General features: G+C 38.3%; 2 protein-coding genes across 2 annotated transcripts; both read right to left on the bottom strand.

Annotated features, from left to right (window-relative positions):
* Positions 1–362: 362 nt before the first annotated feature.
* Positions 363–3,686, bottom strand: dusp2 (dual specificity phosphatase 2). The gene is made up of 4 exons (XM_015034341.1): positions 2,247–3,686; positions 1,937–2,058; positions 1,615–1,834; positions 363–1,270 (listed from the first exon to the last, which is right to left on the bottom strand). The coding sequence occupies exons 1-4, from the start codon at positions 2,632–2,634 to the stop codon at positions 1,053–1,055; spliced, it is 948 nt and encodes a 315-aa protein (XP_014889827.1). The 5' UTR covers positions 2,635–3,686; the 3' UTR covers positions 363–1,052.
* A 3,817-nt stretch (positions 3,687–7,503) lies between these two features.
* On the bottom strand, positions 7,504–14,929 carry izumo1 (izumo sperm-oocyte fusion 1). Its single transcript, XM_015034340.1, is given in 12 exon segments — positions 7,504–7,948; positions 8,268–8,424; positions 9,974–10,124; positions 10,350–10,477; positions 10,737–10,826; positions 10,934–10,954; positions 11,065–11,148; positions 11,297–11,371; positions 12,446–12,659; positions 12,751–12,821; positions 14,711–14,733; positions 14,735–14,929. Coding segments are annotated over 12 exon segments (1,134 nt in total). The 5' UTR covers positions 14,776–14,929; the 3' UTR covers positions 7,504–7,869.
* Between the last annotated feature and the right edge of the window lie 55 nt (positions 14,930–14,984).

Below are 14,984 nucleotides of genomic sequence, written 5' to 3'. Positions count from 1 at the left end.
GAGAACATTCTGCAAAACTCAAATCTCTAAAGCTGTCCGCACAACTGCAGTGTGCAGATAGAACTTTTTTATGTCTGTGTTGGGGGTGGAAGAGGACTTTAGACTGTAAAATCCACTCTCTGCAGGATAATCCTCCAAAACACGCAGCAACGAACAGCTTCAATATCCCCTGATTCAGCAGGAGCGCTGCAGGGTCAGTGTGTGAAGTTATGCATTTGCAACGTGTTCTGGGAAACCACTGCAATACTCTCGGGACTATTTTGTCTCTGCAGAGAGGTAGTTTTGAAGAAAAATGATCTGATGTACCAGAGCAGACAGGCTAAGGTGTGTTTATGGAAAAGGAAGAGGAGTACAAGAATTAAACGTGTTTTCCTGCAAGTTTTTATTCGAGTGGAAAAAAAACCCCAGAATAGATTGAAATTTGCAGGATTAAAGTGCAGTAACATATCAAAAACTGTAACACAGTCATTGCAAACCTTAAATAATTAAAAACTATTTACATAATGGAAAAAAAAAAAAAACAGCTGCCAGCCAATATATGTGTCTCATAAAACAGGCTGTAGTTAGTGCATTTTCATAATTTCAGTGGAAGAAATCTGAGAATTGTTCAGAATTGCTTTAAGTAGCTAACACAGTGCTGCCTGAAAGATGTCACAGTGGCTTCAGTATGAAAGCAAAAACAGACCTTTCAAATAAACAGGCACCTTAGTCTTAAATTAGCACACACACACACACAACAAAAACACACTACCAGAAAAGCAGGAACAACTTCCCTCACCGGTAAAAGGGGAAAGTACAAGTAGCTGCTCCAACCTGCTACTTCTGGACTGTAGTCATTTTCAAGTTCAATACTTCAGCAGGTTTCTACACTGCAACAGTTTGTTTTAACCAGTAATGCATTTGTCAGTTTCTGCTTTAAACAGAAATCCAATCATGTGATGCCAGCAACACAAGTAGCTTTTCTCCGAGTCCTTGTTAGATGTACCATTTTCTGCACAAATGGATCATTTGTCGAGTCCCGATAAGAATATGAGCTGAAGACATCACTCGTCTCAGCCCTGACAGAGGATGTCGGTCTCAAACTGCAGCAACTGTCCCATGAAAGCCAGATTGGGGGAGATGACTTGGCGCCGCTGCTTGACGAAGTCGAAGGCCTCGTCGAGGCGGACGCGCTGCGTGTGCATGAGGTAGGCCAGACAGATGGTGGCTGAGCGGGAGATGCCTGCCTGACAGTGCACCAGCACCCGACCACCGCTCTTTTTCACGGAGTCTGTGGGTAACACCGGAAAAAAACAACAAAGTTTAGAACAATCGGTACTGTTCACACTAAATGTTTACAATTGGCTACAAGGTCGAAGTTTAGGAGTGAATGAATCTCATCTGTAAGTTGTGGAAAACAATCCAGTTGTTTTGCAACTAGATTATTATATTTTGCCAATAAGCTACAAAATGATCTCTTGTACATAAGCTGCTTAAAAGTGTTATGTTGCATTTCATATCAAATTAGGTCACTTGAGTTTCTCTGCCCTCTAAAATGTGGTTGGTTAAAGTTCATACTGGGATTTGAACAAATAAATAACTTGAGGTCACTGAGCAGAAGGTGAAGGGGCTCACCGATGAACGAGATGGCTGTGTGAAAGCAGGCTCTAATGTCGGCTACCAGCGTATCCTCCACAGTGAGTCGAAGGTACTGGAGCTCTCCTTCGTAGAAGTTGGGGCAGGTGGAGGACACGTTGAGGACAGCTGTGATGCCTGCTGCTGCCAGCGTCTCTCTGCGGGACGAGTGGATGGCACTGCCCAGGAACAGGAAGGGCAGCAGCTCCACCGGACCATTCTAGAAATTATTAAAACAACAATTAATCAATACGTTTGATTTTTTTATTTTTTATTTAGGAAGATAACATTTAGATGCACCGATTAGGATTTTTTGACGTACCTGATCATATGCTGGAGTCCTCCGGCCTGTCACTATTGGCTCTGGTTCCACTGAATGGAGGGGGTTTACAGCAGCGTGGTAACAAAGATCTGGAAAGGCCTCTGAAAATCCCTCAAATCCACCTAAAATGGAGGTCAAACAGCGTTTTAGCTTAATGAAACATTTTACAAGAATGCTCCTCTTATATAATGTAGGAAGAAATAAGAACATTTGATAATTTTGTTCTGTTTTCTAACTGTAAAAGAAATAAAAGCCTTAGCAAATGATTGTTTTTCATGAATTAATGTTCAGAAATGAAAAGTGTTTTCACCTTGCAGAAAGCAGATTTGCGTCTGGACTTCGTTCTGCAGGGCGGTGAGCAACATCTGGGCCACACTCTCCGACTTGAGCTCGGCCAACGAGCCGCTCCTCTCATCCACCACCACCAGCGGGGAGAACTCTCCGCGCCGCAGCCGGCCCAGGAGCGCCTTGTCCGGGATGAGCCACTCCAGGGCCACCACCGAGCTCTTGGACCTGCGGCGCAGCATCGAGTTCCAGTTGACGTTGCGGGACTCGCAAATGTGCGTCGTGGAGAAGTCGAGGAAAGGTCTGCAGTCCAGCACCACGCACCCGCTGGAGGTGTACTGATCCCGTGGGGTCCTTAGGATGTGGACCAGCTCGTTGTTTGTTATTTCTAGTGTTACACTGCTTGAAGCCATGGCGCAAAAGTTTGAAATAGGTGAAAAGTCAACCTAAAAAAACTTTAAAAAGTACACAAAAACGAGGTGTTTACTTAAGGAAAAAAGTAAACTATTATAGTTGTAAATGCAAAATAATGCGCCTGTATGAAAACTTAAAATGAATTTGAGTAAGTGTAGAGAGAACTTGAACTTGAACTCCCTGAGGCGGATAAAACCGTCTTCAGTTTCATAGTTTCAGTTGTTCATTGATAACAGCCGCGAGAGGGGCGGGGTCGCGTGGGCTCCGCCCCGTTTTCCGCAGAGGCAGCAACGTCACAGGCGGAAAAGCCAAATATGGCTTGTCCGACAGTCCTCATATGGACACTGACGTAAAGCTCAACTTTCCTACTGCGCACGTGGTGTTTGGGGTTATACGGTGTTTTTGTGTTGAGTGACGTGATGCTGCGAGTTGAAAGCTAGGAACTGCAGCCTTCAGAGGAAATGCTGAAGGCTGTGTGTTATCATTTGGGTCAAATTAATCCCCTGGAGCTCTAAGCCACAGCAAATCTGTCCTGTTTCTCTCTCCATGTCTGTCACAAACAGATGTTACACTTTTCCTGCTCATCCCTGTTTGTTTTTTATTATGAATTCACTTTTGGGAAAGGGGAAATGTAACATTCAAAGTATGACATTATAGACTTTGTGTTAAAAAGGTTTACCAAGATTACTGGGGCATTTTACAGCATAATGCAACATTTATTATAAAAAAAAAAATTAATTACTAAGAAATGCAAGCTACTAAACATGTTAGTTAACAATTTTATCGTGAGTGTTTTTAGTATTAAAGTAAAAGAAATCTGTAAAAACATTTGTTGTCACAAAGGTCATAAAATGGTTTCACTGAAGTGTACTAAAACAGGACCTTCATTGAAGCCTATTGCGTAGGGAAGTCTAAATAAAACAGTGCCTTATTCAGCAATGAATATAGCTAATTTATTTTTATTCAATGATGGACGTCATGGGAAAGAGGAAGATATGTCACAATGACATTTCTCAGTGGGATCACAATGCTGCTTTCATGATCTAAATATGTTCATTTTTGCCAATTCACAATGAAATAAATAGAAAATATTTTAATCAGACTGAGTAAAACTGTCATGTATTATGTTTTGCAGGTGCTCTGAGGGTGAAATTTTAAATGTATAAGTATGGATGTTAAGAGATTTGGAATGTTTAGTAAAGAAATGAGAAGCCTTATCCTTATAATGGCAACAAATGTGAAGTAATGGATATTTATGACCCAAAATAAATTAACAAAACAAAAAAACAAACAGGAACAAGTTAATAAATAAAATATCAATATCAAATAAACTCAAGCCTGCTTTTTTCTATCATTAAAGAGGGTGGTGTAGTTCACACTCATAATTGGTAAATGCCATGTTGTGTTTGATCTTTTAGTTCATTTGTTGAAAAGGTGTTTTTTTCAGTGTGATTTGAGTAGACAAAGCTAGAAGTGGGCATAAAAAAACATTAGTATTTTTGTAGTTTTACACCATGATTATGAACACTGACAAACTTCAGATTTATAAATATTTTGGGCTAAAACAGGTAAAAACTGAAAAACAGATACAACAATACGAGCAGGCGAGTATTTAAAGAAAAAAGTGGTAGTAAAAGCAGTAAAATATGATTTGAATTGTAAACTTATAATCAAGTATTTTTCAAATTTGTGTAGAATGATTGTATAGTCATTTGATTATCACTTTTAGGTGTATTTCAACGTGACTTTACGGGACTGCAATGGAGTGAGTTGTTTTGAATCAGGCTGATGGTGCTGTAAAAATAATTTTCAATGCAAACTGTTTCAGCAAAACACTGAATAACAAGGAAGCTAAATGGCAGAAGTTTCTATTTTGGTGAACTAGTCATGCAGATGTCTTTCCATAACTATCGGTACGGTGTCTGTATGTCTACTGTCGTATTGCTCATATGATAGGGTGTAATCTCACATCTTTGTCCTCGTTTCCTCATAGCCCACACTGAAATTACTCTGCCTTCCCACATGATTCTCTCCCACTCAAACCTCTGACTCCAACTTTCTTCATGCTCCCACTTCCCTTTCCCTCGCCGCTGCCTGTTCCTCCTCCGGTAGCGCGACCACTTTGTCATCCCGTCTCCCTGCTGAGGCAGCACTTTCAATCCACTGCAAATGTACACACTCAAGCACACTTTACTACACACTTCATCATGGCTGTCAGGAGAGCAGCTGAGAGTGCACTTACGGTAGCCTCAGCCTGCACAGTGGGTTTAAACACAATGGGGTAAGACTGGTGAGACGTTGAAGACTGCTTGGCTGGAAGGTTGTGACGTGAGAGCCTTTGTGTGTGGGTGTCTTTAAGAGTGTTTTCTTTTTTTTATCACTCCTCTCCCCCATGTCAGCAAAGCCCCAAAGGAAGCAGCAGCAGCAGCAGCAGCAGACACACATCCTGTCACCATCAATGCAAACCTCAACCTCCACACAACGTCTGTTGTCATAGCTCATAACCCAAACTACCTACACATATTCAAGCCTTTGTCAGAAATTTTCCGAATAATTCTCAGCACCGTTTGTGATTTCGTAGGTGATTTCCTGGTGCTGGTTACTCATCTAATATGGATGAGTAATAATATCGGTTAATTTCATTTTCGGTTTTTGATATTCATTATCTTCCCCGTTACATAATGCTGAAAGATTGGGTTAAATTTGTCGTTGGTAATGACTGTTTTTACAGGAAACGTGACTTGACGCTGACATCAGGAAGCAAATTAACTCAGTAGCATACAAGATATGAAGCACTGTTGCCTGGTAAACACAGTCAAGATCAGCAGAGACACTTCTTCTGAATCAGTTACCAGTCGTGACTGGAAATCATGACACACTTAATATTCACAGTCACATTTGTTGATTTTTTTTCTCTGAATGAACACGAGTAAACAAACATCAACAGAACTTCTGACGACAACATCTGCTGCTTGGTTTTATCTCCTTTCTCCCACTAGAGGGATTATCTAGGATTATTGGGTGGCTGGGGCTATTAATCTGAAAAACACTAATCCAGGAGATTTTCCTCATCCTGATTCTCTTCTTAGATGTCCACATGGCCACACAGCTCCACTTCATCTGGCTGGGGCAGGAAGAGGAGGTGTCCATGCTGGGGTCTGAACTGTAATACGCTCTGGTGCAATTACGGCCAAAAAGTGAACTTCTACCTACTCTGGGCACAAATAGTGACTTCAGTGAATTTTAAAAACAACAATTGGGTGAACAATTTTAAAATTTATGGGGTTGTTTGTCTTCTACACGGGGTCAAAGTTATATTTACATATCAAAATAAATACATTAACCCCTAGTAATATTAGTTGAAATGACCATTTTCAAGTTGCAGCTCAACACCAAATTTGTACACTGAAATAAGAGAATCGAACTCCAATTTATAAAATATGTGTTAATTTGTCACATGTAACCAGATTAGGTTTGTCAAATTTATTTAACTTAATAAACACAGTGCAGTAAGATAGAGATCAGTATTTTGGAGACATTGGTACGATTACCTCCTAAAAAGATAGGGGTCTTTTTCTCTTTTTAGGACTACAAGTTTGCAGTGTAATCCATCTGATAAATGTACTTAGATAAACTTATTTATTTAAGGTTTTATTTGCTCTATTGACCTTTATTTGAGAGTGGGAATTCCCAAAGGTCATCAGGCTGCTACTCAAACCAATCCTCATTGAGAACTACCGTGAGTTGAGTTTTACCCCTGTGCCACCACAGCATAAACTTAATTTGATTACTTGTGACCAGTTAACTGCGTTATGGGATCACCTGTTTCCTGGTTTCAGTGTAGTCATCATCAATTTCCTGGTAAAAATCTGTCTGAATTTCCTTCTTTTGGGGAAACAGAAGGACTCATATAATTTGAATGATTTGCTTGGACGGATTTGGCTTTTATACATAGTCCATACGCTTTCTGTAGAACTGAAAGTTACTGCAGGAGCTTAATGTTGGGCTGCTTTATCAATTCTTAAGGCAGTTTTGATGTGTTTGAATGCTTTTGTACTTCTGAAACATCCAGCTGGGTCAAAGCGTCACCCTATTATTGATTTAAACTAAAGTTCATGAATTTTAGAAGTTATCCTGTCTTTATTACCAAACCCACAGCATGACGCTTCCACCACCTGCCTTGACAGATGGCATTTTGTTCTTCCGTTTGTAAGCTTCAATGTAAAATTGTAAGATTTGTAGGTTATCTTTATTATTCCATATACTTTGATCATCACAGAATTACAACTCGTAGATCCTATTAGTGTGATTTAATGCAAAACAGTCCCATAGTCCTATGCTGCCACTACTGTGCTTTGGTCACTCTTAGTGCATCGTAATGTCAAACTTGCGTAGCTCTGGACATTAACACTGGTGTCTTTAGATCTTTTAGTTTATGACAAACTTCAGCTTTGTTGGTTTCTGAGATGTTTCTGACCAAAGTCATATGGATCACTGTTCGGGTCATGTTGAAACTTGACCATAGAGCATAGAAGGTTTTTTAATTGCACAATAACCCAAAGGTGCACATCAAAAGTGGTTTTGGAGTCAATAACAGAGACTGACATTATTTCTCTGGTATAGTCCCTCAAATCACTGACCTTAGATTATTTGAAAATGTGTTTTATATGCATGTGATCCAGGGGGCCAGGAAAAAAACCAAAAACAATAAAAAAAAAAATCCCCTGAAATATGCCAGGAGTTTGTTGATGGTCGCTGTATTTAAAATTTAGACCCTCTGTGGATTAAAGAAAGTTCCTCTACAAAATCAGATTGACTCACCCAATTCTTGTTTTTAAAAATAACTTAAGTTATTTGTTGTTGACTCATACCACCTTCAAAAATAGAGTTTAAAATAAATCACCAAAGGCCCAAATTAGTATGTAATTTACGCTGATCGTATGTGAAGATAAATGTCTGAGTGCAGCTGAAATAACTCAGTGTTGACCAATTTCTGCTTTTGTTCCTCTGCCAACTTTCTGTCATATGAGCTCACACCTGATCCAAATAAAAACAAGATCTACAACTCTCGAGTGACTTATCATTTTTCCATGGCACCAAAACCCATATGAACTTTCACATCATTTCTAGACATGACTTGACAGTTCATGCTGGAAAATTTATTTGATCATGGCGTAAAATCTATAAACGGAAGTGAGGAAGTCTTTCCTGTGAAAGTGTAATTACTGTATACATCATACTGTGGCCTTTGTGTGTTTGTCCTTCTTCTTGATCCTCAAGTCTTTGACTTCTTTCTGCCGATTCATCATCATCCTACAGAAAGGATAACAGAGAAAGTCCCTTTTAAAGGAAAAAGTGTTTTTCAAAAAACATGCTTGTGGTTTTAAATAGCAATATAACTTACAGGAAGAAGTAAAGATTTTTTTTCCCCAAACAACAAAAGTCGACTGACTCAGTTCAGCTGTATTCACTCAGCCTAATAAATTGGGATTTAGTAATAAAATCTAAGATCATAGCTGGCTCTACTTCACCTTACATGATTTAGTCTGTCATACATGTTGCTTGGTATCGTTTCTTTTCACCTCCACCCTTCCTGGGAATCCCCGCCCACTCATCCACCCAAGTCTCTCACCTCAGGAGAACTATGAGGCCTACGCTCGCTGCCAGACTCAGTGTTGTAACCACAACAATGAGAACCATAAGCCGGTTCTCTGTAGGAGAGTAGACGCCATGAGCCAGTGGGGGCAGAGTGACGAAGGGTTGGCGGGTCTGAAGAGGCAAAGGCTTGACTGGGAAGGAGGAGGAGGATGAACACAGATGTGAGTCAGTGTCTGTGTTACAGGCCAGGGATTGTTAACACCAAGCATTGTTGTTCAGATTAAAGTCACTAAACAGACACATCACTAAACACCTCACTCCATCTAGAGTTAACCCCAAACCCCCAAAAGGTTTAAATTATTCTGGTTCCTCTGACTGGAAGTAATAGCAACATTTTGGATTTGTTGCCCAGTTGCCCGGCCTGAGAGATAATCTGTAGAGAGAGTAACAGATTAGGGTGATGGCAGGGAAGCCTTCCAACCTTAAATAAAAAAGATAAGTATGAGGCTGCTGTGGTAGCACAGTGGCAAAGCACAACCCACGTATGGAGGCGTTAGTATGGAGGCGTTAGTATGGAGGCGTTGGTATGGAGGCGTTGGTATGGAGGCGTTGGTTCTCGACGTCACAGGTTGGTATCCTGGCCTGATGACCTTTTGCCACATGTCTCCCTCCTCTCTCTTTACTTATTCTCCTATCTAACCACTCTCAAATATAAGCCGCCTGAGCTAAAAAAAAAAGCATTAAAAAAAGATAAATACGGGTGGAAGCATGCAAAAATCTAACCAGTACGTGATCTTAAGGAAAAGATCCTTTGTAGTTTTGTTCTGTAGTATTTGGTAGTATTTCCAATTCTGCTAAGAGTCGTAGTCATTAGCAGAGTTTGGCAGTAGTTAGATTTATTTGAGCAACTTTTTGTTTTAAAAAGACTTTTAGTTGTATTTTTACTTTTTACTTTAAGTTGAGTAATTTTACTTTGTAGTATTGCTAGTGGATACTCTACCCACTGTGAGTAACTTCACTGTCTGAACAAGCTTGTTTTAACCAAAACAAAAAAAAATACCAGACACAGATTTTTCTTAAAGTTACATAAATTTTATATAGGAAGAAATTGATTTAGAATTATTATTATTTTTTTGCCTTATTTTGTTTTTTGTAATTATATTATTCATATGAATTATTTTCATCTTGGTCTTTAAAATACCCAAATTTCCACATAACTTTTTATTTTGATCCATTTAATGATGCAATTTTTAAATATTAAATGACTGATGTTTTGATAATTTACTCAGTACTTTTGTGGCCTTTTTACCAAATACTTTTTTATGATCTTGATCTCAGTTTCTGATTTTCTGTTTCTTTGTTGGTTTTTAGTTCACCGTTTGTAATGTTGAAGTTTCTGTACTCTTATATCTCTACTATTGTCTACTACGTATTGATACATCTACCAATTAACTTCTTTCCATGTTTAAGCTGCCTGCACTCCCAAGCTGCCTGTATAACTCACCTATCCAGTAAATCAAACTGCCCAGATTAAATACTACTTCTTGGTTTCTCATTCAGTTCCTGATTGTTCTGTTTCCTTGCATATTATTTTGAATTCAACTTGATCTTAATCCAGTTGATTCATTTTAAAGACACATCTTCACCGTGGGTGCTCTCACAGTGTTAGAGCATAATACACTTCCTGCAAATACCCTGCACTGCATTGACTGTCTGCCATGTAATAAAACCTGACTTCACCTGTGAGCTGGAAAGAGGCTCGATAGTAGACGGCTCCGTTTTCATCTTGCAGAGAACAACGATATGTTCCTTGTTCATCCAAATGAAGCTGATTCAGGACTATAGACGCATCTTGTGTCACCACCAAGGGCTGGAAGTCCTTTTCAGTCAGCTGTGTATACAAATTTGGAAGTGATACAGCAAACAGAAAAAATGTGGCTTCAAAAAAGCTAAATATGGGATAAAACCAGGACATACACTTGGTTCGGGTTATGAAAAGTTATGTTAAAGTGAAACTTAAAGTTATATTAAAGTGAAACTTAAAGTTATATTAAAGTGAAACTTAAAGTGCCATGCATGCTTCCTTTTGCAATAACATGTTTCGGCTGTGAGAGACCTTTTTGGTGTCTGGCTCTCCAGTAGCCCTGGAGTAGTGGTACTCTGGTTTTCCCAGAAGGAAACGATGCCATGGAAGGAAGCAGTTCAATACCGCTTGGCCTCCCTCCTCTGCCTGCACCAGATGCACTGGGAAAAAAATGAGATGGGGGCAGAACAGGAGCTTTTTTATTCATTTGCATCCGGATTACCTCTGTAATCTTCTTCATTAGCACTGCACATGGACATGCAGCAGCATTTTGCTTAAGAACACATTTCCACACCCGTGACATGTTTTAATACACTCTCAAGAATGATTTCCCTCCTGCCTCATAGGTAGGACTCCCATCCATTCCTCAACCCTCTCACTAACATATAAATACTAAGCTACAAAAAAATAAAAGCATACCATCACAGTCCAGCTGGCCTGACACAGCTGGACAGATGTACGTCTTGTACTTGCAAGAGACACAATCCATGACTCTTCTATTGAGAAGCCCTGTAAGCCACACATGCATGCACACGTGTTCAGTTAGCATGCGCCAACTCAACCCGGTTTGCACAGGCAGGAGCAGCACAGGTGGCGGGATCAGAGAGCAAACGTACCACACTTGTTGGGGCAAAGTTCTGAAGGAAAAAGAAACAGACAAATGAACCGTAACTAATGCACAGCACTGACTTGCACAAAGTCCTTTGCTTCATACCAGGCAGAACTCGCTACTATTCAAGTTGATTACCATTAGGGATGAAAGCTTCCAAGTGTTTCTCTAAGATCTTCCTGCCTTTCTCCATGATCTGAATGGTTTCATGTCTTAGAGGCTCTTTGAAAACAGAGACAAGATGCACTGATGTTAGATTTAATGCAAAGATATGAGTAATATCTGAGTTCATCACTTTACTTTGCATCCAGGAACAGTTACTAACTAATTTTAAGTAACAGTTTCCCTCTCATTTATTTTTAAATCTCACCAATATGAGGAGCGTTCAAGAAGCGGTGAAATTCACTCTGGTACTCAGTTTTGGCTCTGTACAACGTGGTTGGATCTAAGCAGTTACCAAAACAAAAAAAAACATAAAAATCTTGGTGATGATATTTTAGAAAACACAATAATAACAAGCAATCACATAAACTGTAAATGCAAAATGAAAATAGTAAGTTGACTTATATCGGTTTCCATCAAATTGCTATCAACATTCACTTTTAGTAAGTTACTTGGAACTGTGGTTGAAAAGTCCTTCCAACTTGATAATTGTGCTTTTTTTTCTGTGTTGGAAAGTACTTTGTCTCAATACTGCCTCCAAGTACAAATGCTTTACTTGAGTTTTTAAATTTCTTTTCTGGGGCCAGTAATGCATCTCATCCAACACATGAAGAAAGACTAAAAGGAGCGCATTCACATATAGCCAAAAATCAGAACAAGTTTCAATTTATTATTTTATCATAAGCTACGCTGTTAGCACTATGCTAACTTTAGTTTCCAACAATAACAGTGTGTTGGCGTATCATAGGGATATCACCACATTTAATGCTTTTTTTTTTCTTCATTTTTTTGGACCATTAGTGCAATAAATTGCATTTTGTTTTTCTACATGCAAAAGTCCCAAGCCGGAACCTTGGTATTGTGTTTCTGGTATTCCTGTAAATCTGACACAAGAGCGACACCTGCAAACGACAGTGATGGTGATTATGAAGTAATAATTCTGTGAAGTGGGAGAGAGGCGTGCTGCAGTGCTGCAGGTGCTGTGGCTGTTCAAATCCCGGCCTGATAACCTTTGTGGCATGTCTTCCCCTCTCTCATTACCCACCTTCCTGTCTGAACACTCTCAAATAATAAAAGCCAGTAGAGCCAATAAAACTTTAATAAAACAAGAAGTGTGTGAGAGAGAGGAAGGACAAGGACTCATTCTAGAAAATTGGCCTGATTAATTTAGGTGAACCTGACAAAATGAGTAAGCAGTAAGTTGTTATAGATATTTAGTAACTCTTAGCAGGGTTAAATTTGTATCAAGCGGTCCACACAAGTAAAACAAAATAAGCTAACACGGCGCATGACAAATACGTTAGATGAGTAAGGTGAACTAAATAGATTTTACAGTGTACAGGGTTTATAGTCTCACCAATGACTCCCTTTCGACTCTGACTTGTTTCCCTGTATGTCACATAGGCTTGATCAGCAATCATTTGGAAAATAATTTGATCATCCACGGAGGGAGCAGACAGAATGAAGTCCTCATGCATGGTCTTGATGGAGCGTTCACACTGCAGACAGGCGCCAGCCGTAACGATGTATTGGACCAGAACCACCAGAATCAGAAGCATCTCCCTGCAGCTCTATGAACCAGAATGAATGTGTTCAGCAGATCTGAATATTTCATAGTAGGATTATCAAAAAATATTACTTTAAAGATGCAAACACCTTTACCGATTGCTCTTTTGGTATAACTGTCCCAATGGTGTGGGGTGGATGTGTTTTTTGCTGTTTAATAAGTTTACCTGGAATACAAAAGCACTTTAACTCTTGAAGGTCAAAATGTTGTTCACAAACAAGTATAATTTTCAACATACTATTAATGAAGACAATATAAAAAAAATAAAATAAATCAACCATATATCAAATCAAGACCATAGGAATCCTGCTCATACTGCTCTATACTAGAATATGTTGTAATAGGAAGAAGATAAAAAATATGCCTGCTTCTCTGATTTAATTTGACAACTGCTGATGACACAAGAACTAGTTGACTGTATCTGTCTCATGACTCAGTGGTTAGTTTCTATTCTGATTTGATTATTTTTTTGTTCTGTATTCTATATCTGACATTTCTTCACAATGATTCTGTAGTCCTCTGTTGATTCCCTACATCTAATTTTTTGTGTCCCATTTTAGTTTGAGTCTGTGTAGACTCCTACAATAATCGTTCCAAAATATAATATAGATATCTAAAAAAACTAATACATAAATAATAAATAATACAAATAATACAAATACTGAAAAGCATGACAGTTTTCCCTCTGTTGGTACTGCTGGTGCTGCTCCACACTTAACATAACAGAAACACCAACATGATTTCTACAGTGCCCTGCAAAAATATTTATGCTGCAGTGTGTATGTAAAGTATTTACAGCATATCACTTTTCCACATTTTATAATGTTACGACTCTATTCCAAATTGTATTCAATTCAGCTTGACCAAACATGAAAAGAACAAACAAACAAACAAACAAGATCTTCTCTAAGCATGGAAAGCTGGTTGAGAACACAAAAAAATACATTATGTGGAGAAATGTGGAAAAGTTCAACAGGTCAGACTGCTTCTGAAAAGTAGTGCAACATATTTAATCAATTAGCCAGATTTAGTCAGAGAAAAGTGACCTTATCGCTCACCTCATCTGTATGTAGCTTGTTGCTGTCACCCAGTGGCAGAAAACGACACAGCAATATATCGCCTGATCTGCTGATCTTACCTTTTTATTCATTCAGGGTAGTTGCTGTGCTTGGCTAAATTACAGAAGTGAGTGGTAACTGATTATGTTCACTCTGTTACTTTTACTTGAGTAACTTTGTAGAAAAAAAGCACTTTTAGGACTGTCACTGCATCAACATTTTTATTTTTACTTGAGTAATAATATTATGAAGCATCTCTCTTACTTTTCTGGATACTCTGGTTAACTTCAGGGAATGAAGAACAAAACATTTTAACCAAAACTTCATACGACACACATCTGCAGCTCATATTAAAGTGACATAGTGTTTGCACATATAATCTGTTGTTCTAATGTTGTTTTCTATCTGCTGAGCTGCTGAGCCATTTGGAGACAGTGAATATACTGTAAACACCATAAGTAATAAACTGAAGTACATCACTATCTTGTAACATGCAGTATTTAAAAAATATGTAATGTAATGTACTGTAATGTTTTACTTTTAATATTAAAAAAATGCCTGGAAACGTATTTCTCTTGCTTGAATTTATTATTTTGTAATTATTTGTTTTTGGTTTTTAAAATACCCGAATGTTCAAATATCTATTTTTTTTGTCAGTCTGTTATTATTTTAAAATATTACATCAAATGTTATGATTAGTATTATAATTTAATACTTTTTTACTCAAACTTGAGTAATATCTTGGACGGGTACTTTTTACTTTAACTTGAGGAAATATGAAAGTAAAGTACAAAGTAATAAGGTTTTTATAAGTTAAAGAAGGAAGTTGAGGATATTTTTAGCTACTCTACCCCCTCAAGGTGTTGTTTTTTTTTATCGTACAGAAACAACAAACTAGTTATTTTTAAAAACAGTAATAACAAAAATTAAATTAGTGTAAGCAGGAAACTAAAACGATATTAAATCCTCAATAGTCATCGCAATCTTACCAACTTACCTTTAGCCTCAAATAGATATTCAGTTTCCTATGACAACGAATATTTCAAGGTAACTGACATACATAATGCATGTCTAGGCCGTGTTAATACATGTAAAACCTGACTTGATGATCTTAATGGCTAAAGTTACTTTATAGATTTTAATTTTGTTCCGAATTTGTAATTTGAGAGCACAAAACACTATAAAAAATGGGATATTTCATTTCAAAAGCCAAAACTGTTTGCATACTACATTTCCCATGAGTCTGTCTTGCGGTGCAATGTGAGCGATGG

Source organism: Poecilia latipinna, unplaced genomic scaffold (genome assembly GCF_001443285.1).
Source record: "Poecilia latipinna isolate Pla-1442-1.1 unplaced genomic scaffold, P_latipinna-1.0 Scaffold296, whole genome shotgun sequence".
Classification (NCBI taxonomy): domain Eukaryota; kingdom Metazoa; phylum Chordata; class Actinopteri; order Cyprinodontiformes; family Poeciliidae; genus Poecilia; species Poecilia latipinna.
The sequence above is the reverse complement of the archived record's forward strand: the minus strand, read 5'-3'. Positions and strand labels throughout refer to the sequence as shown.

Bases quoted from the DNA above. Each gene is read 5' to 3' on its own strand.
- dusp2 (XM_015034341.1), bottom strand. From the start codon at position 2,634: ATGGCTTCAAGCAGTGTAACACTAGAAATAACAAACAACGAGCTGGTC. The intron at 1,835-1,936 runs GTACGTCAAAAA...AATAATTTCTAG, and splicing joins GGACTCCAGCATATGATCAG to AATGGTCCGGTGGAGCTGCT. The intron at 1,271-1,614 runs GTGAGCCCCTTC...TGTTACCCACAG, and splicing joins CACAGCCATCTCGTTCATCG to ACTCCGTGAAAAAGAGCGGT.